General features: G+C 48.7%; 1 protein-coding gene across 2 annotated transcripts in view; it reads right to left on the reverse strand.

Annotated features, from left to right (window-relative positions):
* LOC136580840 (synaptotagmin-like protein 2) overlaps window positions 1-22,651 on the reverse strand; it is a 62,982-nt gene extending 40,331 nt beyond the window's left edge. Inside the window, exons 1-2 of one of the 2 annotated variants that reach the window (XM_066581707.1) lie at window positions 22,621-22,651; window positions 781-1,190 (exon numbers count right to left, since the gene is read on the reverse strand). In XM_066581707.1, coding sequence (XP_066437804.1) covers window positions 781-902 — 122 coding nt within the window. In that variant the 5' untranslated portion in view covers window positions 903-1,190; window positions 22,621-22,651. Of the gene's footprint in view, window positions 1-780; window positions 1,191-1,531; window positions 1,706-22,620 lie in introns of those variants that run through there. The other variant, XM_066581708.1, reaches the window with a different exon arrangement.
* Between the last annotated feature and the right edge of the window lie 1,704 nt (window positions 22,652-24,355).

A 24,355-nucleotide genomic window follows, 5' to 3' on the forward strand; every position in this document is an offset into this window, starting at 1 on the left:
TAGTAATAAACGGTCAAATCCAGGTAAACTCAAGGGGTGCATTTACTTTTTCTTGTAACTGTAGACCTAACTGACGTATAATGATGTAGAAAACATAAAAAACAAAATCCAAATTTATCTTAATGAGGCAACTCCAGAACTTTTTGCACTTTTTTCTATTGAGGACAGATCAAGAGATGATCGGCGGGGTCCGCCAGTGGGGAACCCAGTTGATTCTCAGTTCTACTGTCACTACATCTGCGCAGGAAGCACCGACCATAGCGCAATGACTTGGGTTGGTACTCGGCACCCACTGAAGTTAACGGGAGCTGCTCCTGCAATACCAAGTGGACCCCCCCATCAACAATCCCCTGCAAGAAAAAGTGCAAAAGTGTCCCGTACCCCCCTTTAATTCTATGGAAAGCATACGATTTTAGTGCACCGCACATGTGTAATGCAATCTGCCTTGTCAGCAATGAGCAAAAATACTTTCTACTGCCTGTGATCCCAACATCCAGCGCCGTCTTCTGCTCCTTGAACAGTTTTAGTTGCAGGACTTCTAGAACAACTATAAAAAGGTCAAATATTGTATATCCAGCAATAACTACATTGCATACTAGTGAAAACAAGGGAGATTGTACCAAGCAACAGCCGACATGTTAAAAGTATATTGTACTATATATGTCGCTGTTGTGGAGCAATGAAGGGTTAAAGCTATTTTACAAGAAGTAGTGCAGCATCCGATCTCCGAGTAGCTTCGGTCTGCGGTCTTGGGGTCATGCGTTGCACGGAGGGTCCTACCTGATGCGATCGCTGTCCTTCTTCTGCAGATCAGCATCCCTCTGCAGGACTTTCATGAGTTTGCTGTACTCCTCGTCCGTCAGGAAGCTGAGGTCCAGCATGGTGCCCGAACTGTTCTTCATGGCCGACGCAACAAGAACTACTTCAAAAAATCAGGCTGCTAAACCTCAACCATGAAGAAACTCCAAGCAGGAACTACTTGTGTTTGAAGAGCGCAGCTAGCAGGAGGGGAACATGTGGAAATTTGGCAGCTTCATCTCTTCAATGTAGTTGCTATCCAGACGTAATGAAGGATAATTTCCATCCACGTTCCCCTCACTGCGTGTCCAAGTCCTGCCAGCAGACTACAGTGCTCCCCATTGTCTCTAGCAATAGTCTTTAAGGGTCCCTTCCAGACGTCACAGTTCTTCCTGTGAAGAAAAGAAGAGAGTTACAAAAGTGGTCAGTGAAGAACGATTGCTTCTAGCTGTAGATGAACATGACATATGGCGAGCGACTGTGTACCAAGGGGGCGGATATTGACTCGTCGGTACGCGTTCCAAAGAAAGCGACACAACCCTGTTTATTCCAATGCTGCTGGCAAATTACGTTAAGGTAACCGCATGTGGTGATATCAGCGCTAAAGTAAGGGCACGGGAAAAGCAAACACTGGAAGACCAGGGGAAGGAGAAAAAACTAACTGTGTAAATACGGAGCATGAGAGCTTGTGGACAGAACGCAGCAGAGGTCATTCGTCAAAGTCCAAGGTCACCTGAGCCGGGAGCCTGCCTCCGGTGGTCCGGGAGGGTCTTTCAGAGTCTGTATGCTGTTGTGGCTGTGATCTGCAGAGCTGTAGTGAACGTCTGCTGGGAGCGTCTACCTGTCCGACCACTTTCCTTTATCATCCCAGTAACCCTTTTACTCATCGCCGCCTGTGGGCATAACCGCTGGCACATTGTAACAAAACCCTTTGTGGACAGACGGCAATGACAATCAGTGTGTTAGTATAGATTTGTGAAGGGACCGCAGCCGGCGCAGACACTACAGTCGTCTATATAGGGAACAATTGCTGGAAAGAGACCAGAACTGGGAGGGGGGGGGGGTGAAGTTGGAAAGAAAAAGTTGCAGAACAGAACTATTCCAGCAGCGTTAATGCATAGATGTATCCCTGCGTGTTGTTACCCATTTACTACTCTCTAGTGTGCAGAGGCAGTTATTGTTTCCCCTAATCTTATCTACATTTGCTGGGCAGATGAATGTAAACTATTGTTCCCTGTTATCAGCTATTTCAGTCGGGGAGAGACTAAGTATAACTTTCTGTGGAGGCGGTAGGGACATTAAAGGGGTACGCCCAGCTCAGATATCTAGGATAGGTTATAGGTGTCTGACAGATACAACCCCAGCTCTGGGACACACAACTATCACAAGATACTGCCCCCCACCCCCCAACCAGTCACAGCTTGCCACCCCCTGCTCACCCACCTCCCGCTCGACAACCTGTCACAGCTCAGCACCCCCTGCTCACCCACCTCCCGCTCATAAACCTGTCACAGCTCGCCACCCACTGCTCATCCACCTACCGCTCGCCAACCTGTCACAGCTCGCCAACCCCTGCTCACCCACCTCCCGCTCGCCAACCTGTCACAGCTCGCCAACCCCTGCTCACCCACCTCCCGCTCGCCAACCTGTCACAGCTCGCCAACCCCTGCTCACCCACCTCCCGCTCGCCAACCTGTCACAGCTCGCCAACCCCTGCTCACCCACCTCCCGCTCGCCAACCTGTCACCGCTCGCCAACCCCTGCTCACCCACCTCCCGCTCGCCAACCTGTCATAGCTCGCCACCCCCCTGCTCACCCACCTCCCGCTCGCCAACCTGTCATAGCTCGCCACCCCCCTGCTCACCCACCTCCCGCTCGCCAACCTGTCATAGCTCGCCACCCCCCTGCTCACCCACCTCCCGCTCGCCAACCAGTCATAGCTCGCCACCCCCCTGCTCACCCACCTCCCGCTCGCCAACCTGTCATAGCTCGCCACCCCCCTGCTCACCCACCTCCCGCTCGCCAACCTGTCATAGCTCGCCACCCCCCTGCTCACCCACCTCCCGCTCGCCAACCTGTCATAGCTCGCCACCCCCCTGCTCACCCACCTCCTGCTCGCCAACCTGTCATAGCTCGCCACCCCCCCTGCTCACCCACCTCCCGCTCGCCAACCTGTCATAGCTCGCCACCCCCCTGGTCACCAACCTCCCGCTCGCCAACCTGTCATAGCTCGCCACCCCCCTGCTCATCCACCTCCCGCTCGCCAACCTGTCATAGCTCTCCACCCCCCTGGTCACCAACCTCCTACTTTGGCCGGGTTTCACAGAAGTTCCAGTTCCGAGAACCTCCGTAAAACCAGCTTTCATCTTACTACCAGAACACACTAAAAACATTAAAATGGGGTTTCCCAGGGAAAATACTATTAATGACCTCTCCTCGGGATCAATAGTTGATCGGATGGGGTCCACCGCTCAGGACTGCGGTTGATCAGCTCATTGGGCACTCGCTGACAGTGCCGCAAATACACAGGGGTGGGTGCCGCTGCTCTGAACCCTGTGTAGTGGCTGGCGCTTATAGCTGTACGCGCAGCTCCCGTTAATTTCTCAGCGAGAGCCCGTCCTGCAGTTACAAGCGTCGGCCACTACGCGGGTCAGAGCAGCGGTTTCCGCTCTGAAGTGTGTTTGCAGTGCTGTCAGCAGACGCCCGATTAGCTGATTGGCCAGGATCCCAAGTGGCGGACCCCAAACGATCAACTACTGGTATTGATGACCTATCTTGGGGATAGGTCATCAATAGTAATTTCCAAGGAAACCCCCTTAATATGAAAGCTTGTATAGTGCAGTATGCTTTTCTGCTTTCACAGACTACCATTAAAGGCCCATTGAGACGGGAAGAAGGTCAAGTAAACTATGGCCGACACTCGTCCCCCCACATACTCGCTCTCTTGCTGCTGCACGGGTGCTAGTATCGCTGGCTCACAGTGGGGCGGCTGGAGGAGAATTCTGTCCCCGCACTCCCCCGCCCCTCTCTATTCACTTAACATAGCGGCCGTTCAATACTGGACGGCTGCTATTTACACTGAACAATCATTTACGCTGCATAACCGATGGGAGGATCAGCAGATCGCTGATTGTTCAGTGTAGATAGCAGCCGTTCAGTATTGAACAGCCGCTATGTTAAGTGAATGGAGAGGGGCGGGGGAGCGCGATGAGAGAAATCTCTTGCATCTGTCAGCCCCCTCCCCTGCTGGGCACTCTGTGAGCGAGCCAGCGATACTATCTCCCGTGCTGTTGCACAGGAGCGAGTGTATGCGGGGATGACTGTTGGGCATCATCTGCCCAACATTCGTCCCATCTAAATGGGCCTTAACGCAGGGCTCACAGGGGCGGATATGAATTGCTGATTTCACGATTGGCGTCCGTGCAGACATTAAGCGGTAATACGCGTGCATTGAAAGGCACGAACTTTCATCGGTTCGCTCAGACATGAGAGTAGGAATAGCAGATTCCACGAGCAGAAGCAGCATGCTCTATGTTAGCGGACGGTCTCCATTGGAGTCAATGGATGGGACTGTTTCGTCGCCCGTGAGCAATTACCACTGCATGTGAGTGGCGGAACGCTTGCGACATCATGAGAAAAGAGATAGAAAAGCCAGAATGCCGGCTGGAGGGGAGTGAGAGATCTTTCTTTTGCACAGATGATACGCTTCACGAGGCAAAAACGCTTGCCTTAATGAGCCCGGCCTAATATTTCTAATTCACTCACTGTCCATACACAAAACTTTTACTACCGTTTAGTTTTTTAAAAACTTTTTTAAATAATTTTTTTAGTCCCCATGAGACTAACTTTCAATCATTTGATCGTTGATACAGTATAAAGATCAAGTGAAGATTATGTCACCCAGGGACATAAACGTCACTTGACACAAATAAAGTAGTGAAGACATACCGCCTAGAGCATATACATTTGTGACAAATAAAATGTATGTTTGCTGCCAATATACTAAGCCTATAGGCAACAAAGGGCTATAAGACAGCTTGATAAAGGTCCCCTAACGTCATTGAGGAAGCAGGAGGACATAATCTTTGCTTGTTCGATCAGAATGGCATGGGTTCAGTGGAGTAGCAGCAAGGGGACATAATCTTCACTTGATCCCAGTATAATGCAATACCATAGTATTGCATTATACTGCATTCAAACAGGCAATAATTCATGGCAACCCTGGGGGCCTTTAGAAGACCCAAGGCTGCCATGACAACCAAACAATACACCCGATTGCATTGCCAGCACACCCTGATTGGGGCATTTAAATACCTCTGTCAAAACTGACTGCAATACTTAAAGGTCTAACAGCCACGATCAGTGTAAACACTGATCGCAGCTGTTGCCGGCAGGTATCAGCTGTCAAAGCTAACCGACACCCGCTGTGTATGTAGTGAGCTCTGCTCCCAAGCCCACCCCATAAACAGACACCCAACATGTACAGCGCTGGTCAGGAAAGAGTTTCAAAAACCAATTAGCCCAGTTCACTATATTAACCCTTTCCAGTCCAATTTTGGATTCAGGGTTTCCTAAAAGGCTTTCCCCTTTTTGCTGTTATACAATGGTGCCATCTGCTGGCTAAAGCCAGTATGTGTGCGCCAGAGAGGCTCCGAGTGGCTGGCAATAGATGGTAAAAATACCCTGTCGGACGTCTTCTGACATTGGAGCTGTACAAGCTTCAACCGGAATGTAGGAAGATGTCAGTGGATTGGAAAGGGTTAAGTCCCTTCACACGGGAAGACTAATCGGACGAATAATCGTTTGAAAGTGCAAACTCAAACCATAGTAGTTCAGTGTAAACATGGCGACCGACGGGGCGACGAGGGATACTTTTCAAGTTGTTTCATTTTAGCTTACCAGTTGATCAAAAGTCGTCTTGTGTAAAGTCACGGTTGTTCGTATTTGAATGACGTACGAATGAATTTGCATGAAGATCCGTGAATGATACCTCGGCAAACAAGTAATAAAAAAATCATCTGTCTGTGTAAATGCGAACGAACGCCTGTCGTCTGTGTGCTTAGAGGACCGTCCTGAGCCCATCCTAACGAGAGTTCCTGGTGTAAAGGTAAGTTCCAGTCCTCAGCAGACACCTACCGCTCACACCAAATCCTCCAATACTCCCTGTGTGTGCTGTAAATATTTGACAACTTCCCATTGTTTGCTTCAAAGGTGTAGGCTGTTGACACAACAGTTGTTATCTAGTGAAAAAAAGTCATTTACAAATGTCTGAAAGTTAACCATGTCAGTGCCAGCTGTGCCAACGCCCCATGGGCCATTTTCATGTACTCTACGTGAGCAGTTAGAGGGCTTTCCTATGATCGGCCTGTATAAACAGGCAGTCATTCATCTATGAACTGCCTGTTTACTGAGAATGGAGGCGGGTGGACCAGAACAATCCCCGTCTCGCTGCTCCATACTATTGTTTCAGCTGTATCCCGCTCCCTGATAATGGGCTGGGTATGAAGAACAGAGCGGTCCAGCTGTGTTCTCCATACCTGGCACGGAGCGCTCGGTAGTATAACAGCCGGGCGCTCCGTGCAGAAAATAGCTGGATGTGTTCCCGGTTGTCTTCTGCATCCTCCGCTGGGAGCGCTCAGCTGTATAACAGTCGGAGCGGAGAACAGCTGGATGCAGAAGACAAGCGGGGACACCTCGCTTGTCTTCTGCATCCTCCGCTGGCAGCGCACGGTGATCGCTCATCTTGAGCGATCATCCTGCGCTGTACATGACACAACGATGAGCGCTCAAAAGTTGCTTGAGCGTCATCTTTTGAGCGATTATCGTTGTGTCTAAATGGGGCTTTAGCGATGTATGAAAACACAGGAGCGGTCATCGCTGGGACAACCAGTGGGGCATCTGCCCCTGACAGCTCATCCCATGTTAAAGAGCCCTAAACGGACATCAATCCCTTCATTTCCATGTTTGGCCAGGGTTCCAAAAAGTCCGAACTCCACCAATCCTAATGTTCCAGTACGATATATCCTTGTATTATAAGGCCGGGCTCACACGACCGCAAGCGTAAAACATTGTGTGGGCCATGCAGTTTTACAGCGGTGGAGCCAACGGTGACCCGGCATAGCGTCGCGTATGGCGGCGAAATTGTACCTTACGCAGTGATGTCATGGGCAGTCCATCTTTTTCTATTATTTAAATTTTCCCGACCGTCACTTAGCGACGGCGCATATACATGCTGCCCATACGCGACGTAATTGCTTTTGGGCGCACATGCCCATAGAGAACAATGGGTTGTATCGCGGTTATACACGTGGCAAAGTAGAACATGTTGCGTTTTGTTTGTTTTTTTACACTTAATATTATGCAATTCCAACATGCTAATGTGAGAGTAACTGTGTAAAGCAACGTAACTGATAGCCTGCGAGTTACCAAGTGTCACACAAGCATACGGCACACACCTAATCCGCGGTAACCAAATGCCCGTGCTAGCCCGGCTTTAGATGGAAGCAGTCCATCAATAAGTACAAAACTGCAGCAGTGAAGAAAGTCAAACACTGCTGCCGATAGCGATGTCCTTCTGCATGGCTGGGGGGGCGCAATTACGGGCATACGGTAGTTTTTGCTTTCTTTTTCAGGGAGGTCGCTAGATGGCAGGTATAGGTGTAGTAGCACTACTGGACTGCTCGTTCTGCACAGCGGGGAAAAAAAGCCTCGTGTTTGATGACATTCCCAATAGTATTTTTTGCTGTCGTCGTTTTTATTTTTGTAAAAACCCGTAGAAGTGCATTTTTTGGGTCTCTGGCATCTTTTTCAAATTGCGTTTGTATGAATAATGCGCATAAGGCCGGGCTCACATGACCAGGTGAGCCAACGTGCCATGTAAGAGTCTTACGCCCAGCACACAGCAAGTACGCAATGACATGCCTACTTGATGCGTGCTGCCAATCCCCATGCATGATCTTGGCGTGTATGCCTACGTAATTAGAGCATGCTGCGATCATTTTTGCGCTGGTGTGACCGGCCTGATACAAACCAATGGGCTACTGGCATCGCATGTCACGAACAACCCTTAATACGTCGGTGTGAGAACGGCCTTAGGCCTCGTTCACACATCAGTGTTCTGTTCACTATTTTGCATCAGTATTTGTGAACCAGGAGTAGAAGCTGAAAAGAGAAAGTGTGATGGAAAGTTAGCATTGCTTCCGGATTTTGGATATAAATACTGATGCAAAATACGGACTAAAATACTTCTGTGTGGAAATAGCCTTAAACTAAAGCCCCGTTTACACACAACAATTATCGCTCAAATGCCATCATTTGAACAATAATTGTTGTGTGTAACTGCTCCCATCTTTTACTCTTCGGCTGAACGATGATTTTTAGGTGGGCATAAAATCCATCATTCAGCTGGAGAGACGATAACAGACCGCATGCTGCGTTTGCTGTCCATGGCGCTGTATTCTCCATGGGAGCACTGATTACACTGTATTCAGCTTGCAGCCCCGCAGCAGAACAAAGGAGCTGAATGCAGAGAACAGACCACCTATGCAAAACAATCGCTCAAAATCTTTTTAGTCAATTGTAGTCAATGGAAGCCGCCCGTCATGCTATACTTCTGCTGTAGCACAGCGGAAGCATAGCGTGAATATGCGCCGCGCCCACCGACGGCCGTGTCACGTGACACTGCCGGCACGCATGTGCTGTACTGCGCATGCATGCCGGAGTGTCATGCCGGACTTCGCTTAGCGGATCCAGAGGTAAGTATGGGGTCTTTGGGGGGGGTGCTGTGACAGACTCCGCTGTGGTATTCCGCTTGCGGAGCCCGTCACGGCCGTGTGAATAAGGCCTTACAGTAAAGAACCCTTTTCTGTGTTGGTGATGAAACCTGCTTATAGCAATGAAACCTGCTTATAAAAAACCTGCGTGTAAAAAAAAAAAAAGATATCTAATACAGTTTAACAGTAAAATTAATTAAACAAAAAAAAAACACCATTCTCCATTTTTGCCCCGATAAGCAATTTAAAGAAAACCCTCAAATTTGGTATCACCATGTATGTAAAAGCCCGAACTGTTAAAATACCACAATATTTATCCCGCACAGAGTAAGGACGGAATGCCAAACTCACGATTGCTTTTCTTTGCTCTCCCAGCTATGGTGCTGTACGGGGGCGTCAGGTTCCCTTTAATATCTATACTAATTTATTATACCCCCTCGGCTCTAATTTCTAAGTTATAAAAGTACTTTTTTTATTTTATCTATGTTTTTTATGCCTCCTGTGTGGGTTTTATAAGGGTTTTCTACTTTTTCTATATATTTTCTTACCAATAAATAAAAGTCTTGAAACTGAAGTTGTGATTCCTTTCACTGGAAATGTCCAAAAGTGTATTAAAAAAAGGACGTTTTGGGATAATGTTAGTTTTATCTATTTAACAATTTCCATTCTTCTAGTGACAGATGGTATATATCCTAGCAACTCCGCCGCAGCCTAGAGAGAAATATGGTTTAGCTAATGTAACAGGATGAGGGTTTCTTTCCATTCACCTACAGAAGATGTTCGTCGCCATCTGTCTGCGTAGATGTAGCTTTTCGTTATTTTCTTCAAGATGTTGTTTTATTAGATAAGATGTTTTCTTAGGCCAAATTCACATCTGCGCTACAGAATCCGTTTCCCTGCTTCTTATGGGAGCAAGAACACAGAATCCCCTGGATGAACGCATCCGTTCCAGAATGGAGCCAAACTGTGCCGAACAGACCCCTTCACTATAGATGGGTCCATTCTTTCCTGCACCTGGCTGGCATTTTTACCTGCATGCATGACCTTTTTCGTACAGCATTTCACACCGGATCTGCGCTGGAGACCCCGAACCCTGAATCGGTGCAAACTGTTTTATCAGCATTCAGATCTGCACGATAGGCCGGCTGCACACGGCCAGATTTGCATTGCAGTATCTGGAGCGAGCCTCCGCCTCCGGGTTCCGCAGCAAGTACCTTCCATAGCATGCTATGGGAAAAGTGCTTTCTCCTACACACAAACAGAAATCAATCAACACTTTCCGCTCACGTAGGAAAAAGGCGAAGGAAAAATAAATACATTTAAAAATCGCAGCATGCTCTACTTTTGAGCGAATTATGAACGGACAGCTTCCATTGAAGTCAATGACATAGCAGAAAAGACGCGGGAAAAGAAGGGGTTTAAAAAATATATATATCTGTACTGCGCATGTCTGATGGCTCACTGTGTGGACCATCCGCAGTACAGAAGGCCACATGCACACAAAAAGAAATGCCAGGTACATGGGGTCACCGGCCGGGCTCCGGTGCGGGATCCGGTCATTATATTATACGGACCTCTTAGTGCTGCACAGCTTGTTAACACTTTCTAGACAAATCCCTGGTGAAATCTAAGGGTCCGCTTACACCAAACCATTTCTCATATGAATGGATGAACGAGGTCAGTTCGCTCGGGCAGCCTGCTTATACAGGCACATACATCGTTGGCTCGTTCACACGAGAAATTAGTCAGTCCTTCACATTTACTGTTATAAGCGCCAGAGAGAGAGCGGTGTTTGAGCCGAACGATTAGAGAATGAGCCAAAAATGATTATGTCTGCATAAAATAGACGAAAAGTGAACAATTTATCGTTTGATCATCGGCTGTATATAGACTGAATGAACGATTTTTTGAATGATAATTGTTCCATGTAAAAGGGCCTCAAGAGGGAAAAAAAATTGTTCTGAAATGTCTGCAGGCTGACGAATAGTCATCTAGTCACTGTACCCCGACTAATAAGCCCCATTCTGCCTTGACCGACGGTCCTAGTTCAGCTGTGTGAATACCGTGACTACCCAGATGACTATTTGTGAGGGGCGCACAGCACTTTTAACAAGTTCTTTCCAACAGGGGCGAGGCCAGAAACGTACAAGCTCTACAGCAGCAATGTGTAGCTTTAATAAACTCTCAGCGCCCGCCACTGCCACTGTTTGCCCATCCCAACCCTCCCATTGCAAGCCGTGGCGAGACACGGAGAGGGGGTGGGAGCTCAGCGCACTAGCTCCTGCCCCGTCCCACCTCCTCGCCTTGCAGAGAGGGGCAGCGTATATCAGCCAGGCGTGAAAATCCAACCGATATACGTCCATGTGAATAAGCCCTTAATGTGTAAACCGGATCAGACAGTTAGCTTGGTCAGCGTACAACACTGGATTGGCTTCTTCAGACTTTACACCATGAAGATTCTTCTTGCTCTCCGAGAACCGGAAAACTACAAAGCAGCGACAAAACCTTCATACGAGGCTGCATCCGCACGGGCTACAAGACATCGCTCATGTGAAAGGACCCATTGGCTTCACATCGTAGCCCGTGCGGATGCAGCCTAAGACCAACGTCCTGCAGGGCTGCTGCCAATGTAAATGAATCCGCCTCGAATACACTTTCCCAGCGTCTCATGCACACCTGACCAAAGAAAGCATGAAGCCGCTCCGCCCTCTAAGCCCTTCCACCTGCCGTGGGTGCAGACAGGATGTGCGCGGGCACACACACCTTGGCACACTGGAGAAGGGACATAGATCAAAGTAAACCTTCCAACTTGAGTCAACAGCTAAACAGTAATCGCTCCATAGGAATTCTTTATTTTTTTTCTTTATTTAGCCAACCTTGTGGATGAGATTTGTCAGAAATCTCGTCCAAACGGGACGGTGAATCCGTCACGGCAAATCTGGCAGAAGCCGGTGCTTCGGCGCAAATTTGCCGGCCGCAGCATGTTTAATTTTTTTCTTCTTACGCTGCGGCCACGCTCTCCTCTATGGGAGCGCCGGTTGCAGCGGAAGAGCGAGCGGCCAGACCGCTTCAAAACCTGTGGCCAAACCGCGAGATTTCCACCGGGATTCCGCTGTGTGTGAACCCAGCCTCAGGCTTCCTTCGCATCATATTTGCAAAAGCGAGTGCAACATTTCTCAGACGGATATCACCCTTGCAATTCAAAGATTTTTTGAAGTTTGCATATTTCAAAAGTAAGGAGAAAAAAAAAAAAAAAAAAAAAAAAAAAATTAAAAAAATATTAAAATCGCACCCCACTCACATGAAGTTACATGCAAATACAATACCATTTTTTTGCGCTCCCCTAGGTTATAATGGGCGTCTGTTGAACAGAATCACTCAAAAAAAAAAAAAAACAAGGACATTGACAAGTTCAGAGAGGAGTAACCAAGATGGTGAGTGGCCTGTAAATCATGTCCTATGAGGAACGGTAAGGCTAGGCTCACACGGGGCGGTTTTTCTGTTGTGGTTTTGCCGCTTCAAAGGTTCTTTTTGGCTCGCGTATTTCCGCCAATTTTTCAGCTCGGAAAATCCACAAGTGTTTTTTTCCGCACCACTTTTTTACTTTTGCAGCGGATTTTGCTGCGTCTGTGGTGGCTATGGGCAAAAAAAGCGCTGTGGAAAATCCAAGAGAATTGACGTGCTGCATATTCTAAAACAGCGCCGCAGCTGCAATTCCGCGCTGTAGCAGTGCAGAAAAATTCCACCCTGTGAGAGCAGCTTTGCCGCAGTGTGGATATGCAATGGCAAACCGCAGCAAATTTGCACCATGTAAACCCAGCATTAACCCCTTTAATGACATGCCCCCCCTCCCCATTTTTGTTTTTTCCTCCCCCCGCCCCCCCTCCCCATTTTTGTTTTTTCCTCCCCCCCCCCCCTTAGAAAGAAAAAAAAAAACGTAGCTTTTTTATTTATCCATCGACGTCGCTGTATGAGGGCTTGTTTTTTGCGGGACGAGTTGTATTTTTCAATGGTGCTATTTAACGTATTATATAGTGTACTGAAAAACGTTTTAAAAATTCTAAGTGGAGTAAAATGAAAAAAAATAAATAAATAAACAACATTCCACCGTCAGTGCGTCTTGTTTCTTCGGCACACAAACTGCAACAAAAACTGTGCAGAAACTTGCCAAATTTTTTTTTTTTTTTTAAAAGGTACTATTTTTTTTTTCAAAGACATTTAATTTTTTTTTATTATTTTCTGCCGCCATCTTCTGTGTGCAATAACATTTTTCTTTTTCCGTTGACGTAGTTGTGCGAGGGCTCATTATTAGCTTACGTTAGTACCAATTCGGAATACATACAACTTTTTATCGCTTTTTATTGCATTTTGTCTGGGAGATAGGGTAACTGAAAAAGTGCATTTCTGGCGTTCTTTATTTATTTTTTTGGAAAGGCGTTCACCATGCGGGGTAAATAACGCACTACTTTGATAGATCGGACTTTTACGGACGCGGCGATACCAAATATGTATTTTTCTTTTAGGATTTAGATTTTTTCATTGTAGATATGGCAAAAGGGGGGGTGATTTAAACTTTTATTACTTTTTTTTCTTCTTTTATTTACAATTAATAAAACTTTATTGATCTTATTTTCACTTTTCTTTTAAGCCCCCCTGGGGGACTACAAGACACGATGCTTTGATCGCTCCCCACACGGATGGCTTGATAGGCAGTCTCCTAAGGCAGCCCTGGGCCTTTCAGAAGGCCCCCGGTCGCCATGACACCTGCACGGCTCCCCCGATCTCACCGCAGGGGAAGGGCGTACGGGACTGTAAATTGGGGGATTTAAATGCTGCTGTCAGATTGGACAGCGGCATCTAAGTGGTTAATGGACGTGATCGGCCACATGGCCAATTGCAGCTATTGCCAGCTGTATTAAACAGCTGACGCCCGCTTTGTATGAAGAGGTCGCCCCGCGATCTCTCTTCATACATACCCTGACGCTCCAGGACGTAAATGTACGTCATCTAGCAGGAAGGGGTTAAAGGATCTGGAAATGTGTATCTTGCAAAGATACACATTTGTACAAGAAAAGACTAGAAGCAATGGGATGAAATGGAGAAGACACAAATTAGGAAAACCTTTCTGACAATGAGGGCTTATTCGCACGAGCGTATATCGGACGCCGTTTTCACGTCCGGCTGGTGCTACCATCTGATGCATTGGATTCCATTGACTGCACTGACCTGTGGCCGCCTTTAGGACAGCTTCACACGGGTCTATGCGTATTTACGTACGCCTGAGCGCTGCGTATTTGTGGAATGAGTAGAGTTTTTTTGCGCTCGCGTCTGGTTATTTTACTGAAGTTTTTGCGCCCACAAGGCGTGCTGATTTGTGTACGGCAAACACAGACTCCGAAGCCTGAAGGAATGCGCATCCTTTAACCCAATAGGACATAAGTGTCAAGCACAAGGACTGCGGCCGAATCCGGCCCGCCACCATGCAGCATTCTACTCACCCAGCCTACAGTTCTGGACTAGTGGCGCCAGTGCAGTCTGACCGCTAATCCCTCCTCCTCGGGGTCTATGTCTGCCGACCTGTATGCAGCGCAGACACCTAGTGGAGAGGTCACCGGTCACAGACTGCACTGCCACACTGGACCCTCAGGCTAGGGAAGTAGAATGCCTGTAGGTATGCTGCCCGGTCTGAGGGCAATGGGGGCTGGGGGCAGGGGGTGAAATACTATGGGGGGGTCACTTACTACTGGGGCCAATATAGGCAACACTGACTACTGGTGCCGCTATGAGGGACTCTATTACTATTAGGGCCACTATGGGAGATCCTATTATTACTGCGGCCACTATGGGGTACATTATAAGGTCGCCACGGCATGTTTTTTTGTGCCCAAATACACAGTGTATTTTCTCATGCAAAAAAGAACAGATGGGCCTGATGAAACCCCGGCGCCCCAATACGCAGGTTTTCTGCCCACTCACTGCAATGGTCTATTGAAGATCTGGTGCAGATCTGGCTCACAATAGCAGAAGAAAAAGCACTGCGCAACCCACAATTAGAGATGAGCGAGCATTGCCCTTAGCGAGTACCTGCCCGCTCGGGAGCAAAGATTCGGCTGCCGGCAGCGGGCAGGGAGCTGCAGGGGAGAGCAGGGAGGAACAGAGGGGAGATCTCTCTCTCCCCCCCGCTCCCCCCTGCTCATGGCCGCAACTCACCTATCACCCGCGCCAGCAGCCGAACCTTTTCTTCCGAGCGGGCAGGTACTCGCTAAGGGCAATGCTCGATCGAGTAATTGTCCTTAGCGAGTATGCTCACTCATCTCTACCCACAATGCATGTGTGGCGCTGCTCCATTCATGTCAACGCAGCTGACAAATAGAGTACAAGCAGTCAAGTATCTCGGCAGTACCAAGTAGGAGTGCGCTGGCACCGGGCATGACCACCACTCCCATTCAATGTCTTCCTTACTGCAGGGGTGCAGTGAGCCTGTAATGGAGAGGGACACAGGGCCTTCGTTATTGGGATCGGAGAGGTAAGACCCAAACTGATCACCTCTCCTGTGAAACATACAAACATTTTTCCTGAAGTTCCAGTATGGGAAGCGTTCCATCGGTTAGACTAAGCAAACATGAAGTCACCTTCACCCAGAGGTTACTGGGACTTCCCATGACTAACGGCTTGCGTAACCCCGCATATCAGCACCGTTGCCATTTGTGAGCTCACCACATTAGTGCTTGCATCTCGCAGTCCTTCTCCTGCCCGCCGAGGGGCACGGCTTCTGTCGTTTGGTGAAAAATATATCAAAGGGATTTTAAAGCCACATAACTATTTATTTACAAACAGATAATAGAAAACAGAGCAATACGCGTCTTCCTCCGTTCTCTTGCCATCGCCGTGTGCCCGGGGATCGCTGGCTGTAGCGGCGACGTGCCAGCACCGCTGAGGTCACCGCTCTGATGGGCTGCGCTGAGCACATATAGGGGCACATTTACGAATACCGCCTAAGGGCTAATTCACACGGCTGGGATTCTGGCGCCTATTACACAAGCGATGCACGTCGGCGTCACACGCAGTGAATGGAGAAGATAGATCATTGATCAGTTCACATGAGCGTGTCAACATGGGCGTGAAAAAGATGGCAGCATGCTCTATATCTCGGCGCACCACGCAGCGCGAGTCCTATTCTTTTCCATGGGCAGAGTATGCAACGCGGTCCGTATTTAAAGGGGTTGTCCCGCGCCGAAACGGGTTTTTTTTTTTTTCAACCCCCCCCCCGTTCGGCGCGAGACAACCCCGATGCAGGGAGGTAAAGAAAGCTCACCGGAGCGCTTACCTGAATCCCCGCGCTCCGGTGACTTCTCTACTCACCGCTGAAGATGGCCTCTTCCTCCGTGGACCGCAGCTCTTCTGTGCGGTCCATTGCCGATTCCAGCCTCCTGATTGGCTGGAATCGGCACGTGACGGGGCGGAGCTACACGGAGCTACACGGAGCCCCATAGAAGACTGCAGAAGACCCGGACTGCGCAAGCGCGGCTAATTTGGCCATCGGAGGGCGAAAATTAGTCGGCACCATGGAGACGAGGACGCCAGCAACGGAACAGGTAAGTATAAAACTTTTTATAACTTCTGCATGGCTCATAATTAATGCACAATGTACATTACAAAGTGCATTATTATGGCCATGCAGAAGTGTACAGACCCACTTGCTGCCTCGGGACAACCCCTTTAATACATTGCATATGGGTGGCGATAGATACGTAAAAACGCTATGAAACAGAGCGGGGAGTAAAAAAAAAATGTTGCAAAACTCCTAAATCTCGCACAAATATGAATAGTCACATCCATGAGCGAGGTCCTAGCGTTTCATGTTCCTCTGTACACATCGCCCATTGGTTTCAATGGGACAGTAAAACACAGCATGCGAATGAGCATTACCCCTTTAAATCTGACATCCCGCATGAGCAGTAAGGACCGCCCACTTGACACATTCACGGCTCTGGGAACTAAAAGTAAGAAGAGGTTAAAGACAGACATCACTGGAGTCAGCCAAACTATGTATCGGGCCGTGCCGACATCAGGACGGGACGCCTCCTTCACTAACAAATGGCATGGAGTTGTAATTAATCTAGCAGTACTGATCTAATTGATCGAGAGCCGTTGAAGCGGATGATCATCCTGTAGGGGGCGCCCCATGTGCAGATCAGTCCTCTATAAGCCAGAGTAGTGAGCCCCTCAGGTGTGCCCAGCGATACATGGATCAGTTGAATTACCTTCATGCAATGCTACATAAGTGTATGGGTAAACGCTGCTTACAGCTATTGGGGGTCTGGGATGACAGACCCCCGCTGTCTGTTTCCAATTTAAAAAAAAAAAAAAACTTTCTAAAATCTGCAGTTTTCCAGCACCCGGGCCGATATAAAGGTTCTCGCTCGTTCGGATCCAAATCTCAGTTTTGACTGAAAACAAATTACATGCAAAAACCGCCCTGCGGCAGACCTCAGACCGAGGGCGCCCACTACAGGTGAAGCGCGGGAGTTTTTATTTTTTTTTCTTTGTAGTCAAAAGCAGGAGTGCATCCTAGTCAGAGAACAAAGGCATCTTTACGAGGGGCGATTAATGGTTAAGTTATCTGGCAAGTTCAGGCATTCGTCCCGTGTACACGCAGCCGCCGGCGGGGCGCGGAGAAAAAAATAATTAAAATTAGTTTTTTATAGCATAAAAGTAAAAACCAAGCAACTGTCAGCCCGTGTAAGGCAGTTTTCACACGGCCATGGAGGAAGGGAAAAGAAAAAAACAAAACGCAAAACATTTGTGCGTTGCGAGATGCGCAAATCTTGCACGAATATGAACGTCTTTCTTCTGAATAGGCTCATACACAGGAGCGGTTTTTTTTTGTCCGGCATCGGGGTGTGGGAAAAAATATCGTGGCATGTGCTGTCTTTGGGCATTCCCTCGGAACGCCTCGCATATTGTTTTCAACGGGGGCGGCACAGCGCAGGTGCGATGCAAGGTTTACCGATTGAAAACAATGGGAAACCCTCAGCGATCCTCCACGATCGGTTTAGCCACGGCGGAGGATCGCTACTTCCCCGAAGTGATGCGAGGGTGGTTTTAACATGAAAACACCTCGCAGCTATGGGGACATTGCATGTTGGCGAGAGCGACATTAGGCTGAGTTTCACGGCCCGATATGGCAGCCGCCCGTGTAAAAGTTTAGCAGTTCTTCAACTATGAACGACTGCCTGTTTGCTGTAAACAGAGGCGGGTGGGCTGGAATGTTTTCCGGCAGCTCCGCTGCTATTCATTTGATCGACTACTGCCCCTGTGCAAAGCACATGAGTTATAGTCGCTGGTACGGCTGTCGGCACTAATGTACCCAACAGTTGTACTGCTTAAAGGCACCTGAGGTAAGCAGGTCTTTTAGACCAGGGTTCCCCAACTCCAGTCCTCAGGGACCACCAACAGGTCATGTTTTCAGGATTTCCTCAGTGTTGCACAGGTGATGTAATTCTTGTGAATGCCTCAGACATTGCCACAGGTGTTCTTACTATAGGATATCCTGAAAACATGACCTGTTGGTGGTCCCTGAGGACTGGAGTTGGGGACCCCTGTTTTAGACCCATAGGGCCTTCAGGGTCACCGCCTGATTTTATTGAAAAGAAAACTGTTCTCTATGAACCAGGACCAACGGAGTCTACTGGATCTAGTCTCTCACCTGGGCACCAGGTCAGCCATGTGCCATTGGCCAGCGCCAGCTAATGAAAGCCGGCGCTGGGTTAACCAGTCACAGCCATTCAATGATGTAATTGAATGGCTGTGATTGAATGGCTGTGATTGGTAAACCCAGCGCCAGCTTCTAATTGACTGACGCCGGCACTGACTAGCCAATCAGAGCATTATCTTTGCTGGAGGTGGGGAATTCAAGCTTTGCCGGCACGGAGGACATCACGGCAGCCTGCAGGAGCGACAGGGACCCGCAAGTGCGCTGGAACCATGGTGGTAGATGAGTATTAGACCCCCCCCCCCCCCCCCTTCAGTGTGATTACCAGCGAGGAGCTGCGGCACCCGAGTTGGGAATCACTAAGAATACCAGCCTTGGTGTCAGATGGGCGGTCGGGCTGGTATTCAAAAATACCGGCCTGTAATATGGCAAGTGAAAAAAAATACCGCCAGCGGCCTGGAGGGCAACATACCGGCCAGGCCAGTGAATTACCGTCTGGGTGGCAACCCTATGTGCCAACTCTCTCCTCTGACTGAAAACATTCCCTTTTCAACAAATAACCTTGTTCCATTAGTAAAGGCTGATGTCTCCAGGAGACCGGGGCTCAAACTAGTTACCCCCTCAAGCAAATCTGAAGACTCTGAGGTTCTTAAAGCAACCCTCAGGTCTTAGGATAACATTCTATGGCGGGACTGAAGTGGGAGAGTATATTACCCGCTATCGTTCTTAGCCGATGTTCCCCCAATCGGCCAATTCCAAATCCTGGTTTCATCTGTCCAAGAAGATCGCTGCGATTCCCTAGCGACCTAATGCAGGCTGTATACTGTAGCTCTAGTGCAGAGTAACACCACCAACGCACGGTGGAGACTACATAGTCTGAAGACTGAGTCGGCCATCTTGGACAACCCGAAAATGGGAACCGGTAGCGGTGGATAAGTGAGAGGCATTGGCTTAGAAGACAAACAACAGGTAATATAACCGCTCTCTCTAGTCCCAGGACAAAATTTGGTCCCAAAAACAGATATTCACTTTAAAAAAACAGTAATTGTACTTTTTTCTATTTTGCAAGAAAAACGATTCTCGTCACTTTGGTTTGTTGAGGCTTTTTATAGACCTAGCAAATCATTTTCACTAAATATTAATAAATTACAGTGACTGCTTTGGTCGCTAAAAGCAGTATATGCTAAAAGTGGAGACCTCGTTCACACGGGGAGACGGAGGAGCTTGGTTCATTGTATGGGATTATCAAAATTACAGTTTATCCCCAAAGAAAAAATAGACTCAAATGGACAAAGTAAGCCTGTGATTTTTTAAACTATTATTTTTTGGGAGAATGTGTGGTTTTGCCTAAGTGCTGCCATCGGTGCAGTTCCGGTATGTGAACAGTAGAGGGCGAGAGCGCAGTCTACATACATGAGTAGCACATGTTCTCGGGTGTTGATACGTACAAACTGCAAACGTGAAACTTGTGTTTGCCAGCAGCTTTACAATTTCCTATAACAAAGGTCATTATTCCCACAGATGACAGGAACACTCAGATCTCAAGACGACACAACTCCTTTATGCTGCGTGCGCTGTGCTCCACGTCACCGGCGCCGCGGCTCGGAAATACCAGCAGTGAAAGCTGTGGGTGAGGCTAATCCTCATGGTATGTCCTAGATGTCAATGAGAGAGAAAGGCGAGACAAGGAAAGCGTTGGTAATGAATTATAGCGAGCCGTATACCTAGACTATTACATTTCTGTCGTCCGTTCTTTATGTACGACCAAACCACCGGCGCAATCTGCGCCAAACGTCCCACGTGATTGGCCATTTTGGTGCGTGTTTTCAGCGCATGCAAGAAAGTACAGTAAAAAAAAAAACTGTTGCGCATGCAAATACGCAATGCCCGATGCACAAACAAAACGTGGAGCAAATGAGCATACGCTCGTGTGAATCTGGCCTAAATGGTTTATCAAGTTTCTGGTCACCCTCCCTACAATAGGACCCTTTCTATTAAAATAATGAAGTGAGCTATACCTACTCCTCCACAGCCACTGGGATCCAGCGCTGCAGCCCCGCTGTGGTCCCAGTGATTGTTGTGACAGACGCTATTACGGGAAATCAGGTGACCGATGCAGCCGATGAGAGGATGCAGCGTCACGTTCCTCAACTCCTCCTGGCATCACGGTGCGCAGGATGTGAAAGCCATTGCCCAGAGAATGAGCAGTGATGCTGCAACCTCTCATTGGCTGCAGCGGTCCCCTTATTTCCTGTGACATCATCACAGCAATCACCAGGACCACAGCGGAGCTGCAGCACTGGATTGCAATGGCTGCGGAGGGATAAGTATGGTTCACTTTATTGTTTTAGTACAAGGGTCCTATTGGAGCTGGGCTGTCCTCTAACCAGACAATCTCTTTAATCAGAATCTATTCGGGACGCCGCTGGTGAGACTTAAAATTTCCGCACATAACAGGCCGGCCATTTTTCTTTACTCGCCGTAAACGAACTATACTTTATTATATTGGCTTTATATCAGCAGCAAACAAAGTTTTTAACCGCACACAAAGACCAGTTACATAATGTAGACCCGCTAGTACACAATAAAAATCCTATAAACTAAAGATTATGGAGCAATCTATGAAAACTTGCAGAAGAACAATATGTAAAATACTAATCCGCACATTGTCCGCTAGCGTATAGCACCACACAGGGGAGGTCAGCCGTCACTATAGGGTTTTAGAGGACCGGAGGACATTTACCATCTCTGCGCAGAAGAATAAAGAACGGGCCGGGGCGTTCCGACCTGCCAACGGAAGATATATAGAGGGGCAGACTGGAGCTTGCAGGTCTACCTAATGCAGCCAGCGCCTACTACATACTGATACAGAATACCACTACTGGCGGAGGGCTCGTCAACGGTTCATCATACAGGTGAGGCTTCGTTCAGGTCTGCGTTCGGGTCCGGTTTTCCTCCTCTGCTAGCCCAATGTCCACCGGTGGATCAGATTTGTGGAATGACAGAAGATCCACGAATCACATTTGCACGCTTTAATTCATGTGCGAACGAGATTCTCAGCCGCGTGAAACCGGCCTAAAGTTCTGCACCAAAATCTGCAGGTTACGGAGCAGATTAAGCTGCGTTTTAAGTTCACGTGCAAAAAGTCCTCTAAGGACCTTTTACATGGGAAGGAATATTCCGCCACAGCGTTACGGACTACGCCGTCCCTAAATTCCACACGGCTAACTGCGGATTTTAATGCGGAATTTCTGGCAGCATTCTGTTATTTTTCAATTCCAAAATCCGCATGTTAACGGTACGGATTTTGGGACTGAAGATTCCACAGGAGGACATATTCTACAACGCCGCGGCGGAACGTTCTGTCCTATATGAAAATTAGACCGCAGGACACAATTCTGCTGTGAAATTCCACACCCAAATCTGCGGCTCTAACTGCGGATTTTGATGCGGAATTGCGAGGCGCCCAAAGGCTGCGGAGGGCGAGGCGCCCAAAGGCTGCGGAGCAGAGACACGCAACAGCTGCGGATCATGTTCTAACGCATCGTGAAGTCGCTGCATCAATAAACCGGAGCGCGACCGCAGGCCCACAACATCCGTGACAGGTGCGAACTACAGACAACACTTCCGGCCTCCATACAGAACGTGTGATGGGAGACACCTCACCCTCAGGGGATCCCAGAGTGACTGCAGGCGACACGTGTGACGGCCGCCGCCCCGCCGACACGTACAACAACACGTCGGGGTTTATGGGGGAAGCGTCACAGCGCAGCCTTAGAAAATAACGTCTTGTACCGTAAAAGACTGATTACATTCGGGCGGGAAGGGGGTGTAAACCTGAGGCTGTCGCCTTACTGCAAACAGATGACTAATCTGCACTGGAAATGCCAAGAGCCAAGATGGCGGCGGTTGCTCCTGGTAACGGCGCCTTTGCTTTACAGCCATTTTTATGTACGAATTTCAAAAGTTTTATTTTTTGAAGACGTCTCCGTCATTTTACTAGAAGTGCATTTGTGACATTTCCAACACACCTGCCTCACATCCCACACGGTCCCCATATATATGTGACATTTGCACGTATAGCTCACATAGCCGAGGCCAACACTTCCATTTATCTATTCCTCTATTCCTCGCTCCCCTGTTCCTCGTCCTCCCTCTTCATAACTTTTTGCATGTATATAAATGAGGCAGAACGCAAGGGAGCCAGTCTTATACTCACCTATGGATTAGAGTAGTACAGTCCCATGCAGCGCACATTATAGCAAGCAGAGGATATACCATGTACATTTCGGGGGTGTCACGGCTGAGTATAGTGCAGGGGGTACACTCTCCTACCTGTGTCCTCGGCAGCAGCAGCAGCAGCAGGTGCGGGATAGTGAGGCGGCAGCCAACAGCACGGACTCTGCGACTGCCACACCCGCCCTGGATCACACGGATCCGGAGGCCGCGGCTGAGGAACACCCGGAGAGCGGATCACTGAGGGAACACGGGTCGCAGTGGTAATCAGAGCTGGGACGTCAGCCGGCCGCGGCGCTCATGCAGCAGCTCGCTTTACGGCTATATGTGCTGTTTTTGGACGGGATATAAAGGGTTATTTTAGTATAATTTGTCACTATTTTTGTAGTCCAGCGCATGACACACCTTGTTCCTTCACCTGGCAGGATGGACCTGCTCTGGGGCTGTAGGCTTTCCAAGGACAGGGTCATTAAAGGGGTTGTCCCGCGGCAGCAAGTGGGTCTATACACTTCTGTATGGCCATATTAATGCACTTTGTAATGTACATCGTGCATTAATTATGAGCCATACAGAAGTTATAAAAAGTTTTTCACTTACCTGTTCCGTTGCTGGCGTCCTCGTCTCCATGGTTGCCGTCTAATTTTCGCCGTCTAATGGCCAAATTAGACGCGCTTGCGCAGTCCGGGTCTTCTTATCTTCTCAATGGGGCTCCGTGTAGCTCCGCCCCGTCACGTGCCGATTCCAGCCAATCAGGAGGCTGGAATCGGCAATGGACCACACAGAAGAGCTGCGGTCCACGGAGGGAGAAGATCCCGGCGGCCATCTTCAACCGGTAAGTAAGAAGTCACCGGAGCGCGGGGATTCAGGTAAGCGCTGTGCTGTTTTTTTTTTTAAGTCCCTGCATCGGGGTTGTCTCGCGCCGAACGGGGGGGGGGGTTGAAAAAAAAAAAACCCGTTTCGGCGCGGGACAACCCCTTTAACCTTAGGTGACCAGATTCTCCCAGGGTCAAAGCAGGTCATAGGAGAGCGGTCAGGGGTGGGGCTTGTTGTGGCATCAAGATATTTTATGTCCATCGTTGTAAAATGTACAGGGCCGTTTCAAAAAGCCAGGGAGCAAATTCCGCATCCAAAAACCAGTGAAAATCCGTGCGATTGGTGCGAATTTCCCTTCTTATCTTCTGGACGGAGATTGAAAAATCCCTGCCTCTGATTGGCTGAGCGCTGTGACCAATCAGAGGCAGCGCCCAGCTGTCATTGAATGATGAAAGAACTTCAGAGCAGTGCAGGGAGAAGACGCGGCTGAGCCCCGGCAGCGGCGAAGAGGTGAGTATATATATATATATTTTTTTTTTTTTACACATGCTATGGATGATTTTCAGGGAAGGCTTTATATTTAGAGTCCTTCCCCAAAAATCACTGCGGGGGTTGCCTGTGTTCTGCATACCCCACTCAGAGCGCTCAGCTGTATAGCAGGTGAGCGCTCCGAGAAGACAACAGCTGTATGCAGAAGATAGCAGTCCCGCTTGTCCTCTGCATACAGCGTGAGCCTTCATTTACAGCAGTATACCAGCTGTGCGCTCCGTGAACACAGCAGGAGTTTACAGAAGACAGCGGTCCAGCTGTCTTCTGTATACCCCAGTCGGAGCGCTCAGCTGTATACCAGCCGAGCGCACCGAGAACACAGCAGGAGTATGCAGAAGACAGCGCTGCAGCTGTGTTCTGTATACCCCGCTACATACAGCTGTGCGCTCTGAGAACACAGCAGCTGTATGGTGAAGACAAGCGGGGCCGCTTGTCTTCTACATACTCCACTCTGAGTGCTCAGCTGTGTACC

The sequence above is a fragment of the Eleutherodactylus coqui genome, chromosome 10, assembly GCF_035609145.1.
Source record: "Eleutherodactylus coqui strain aEleCoq1 chromosome 10, aEleCoq1.hap1, whole genome shotgun sequence".
NCBI classification, from domain to species: domain Eukaryota; kingdom Metazoa; phylum Chordata; class Amphibia; order Anura; family Eleutherodactylidae; genus Eleutherodactylus; species Eleutherodactylus coqui.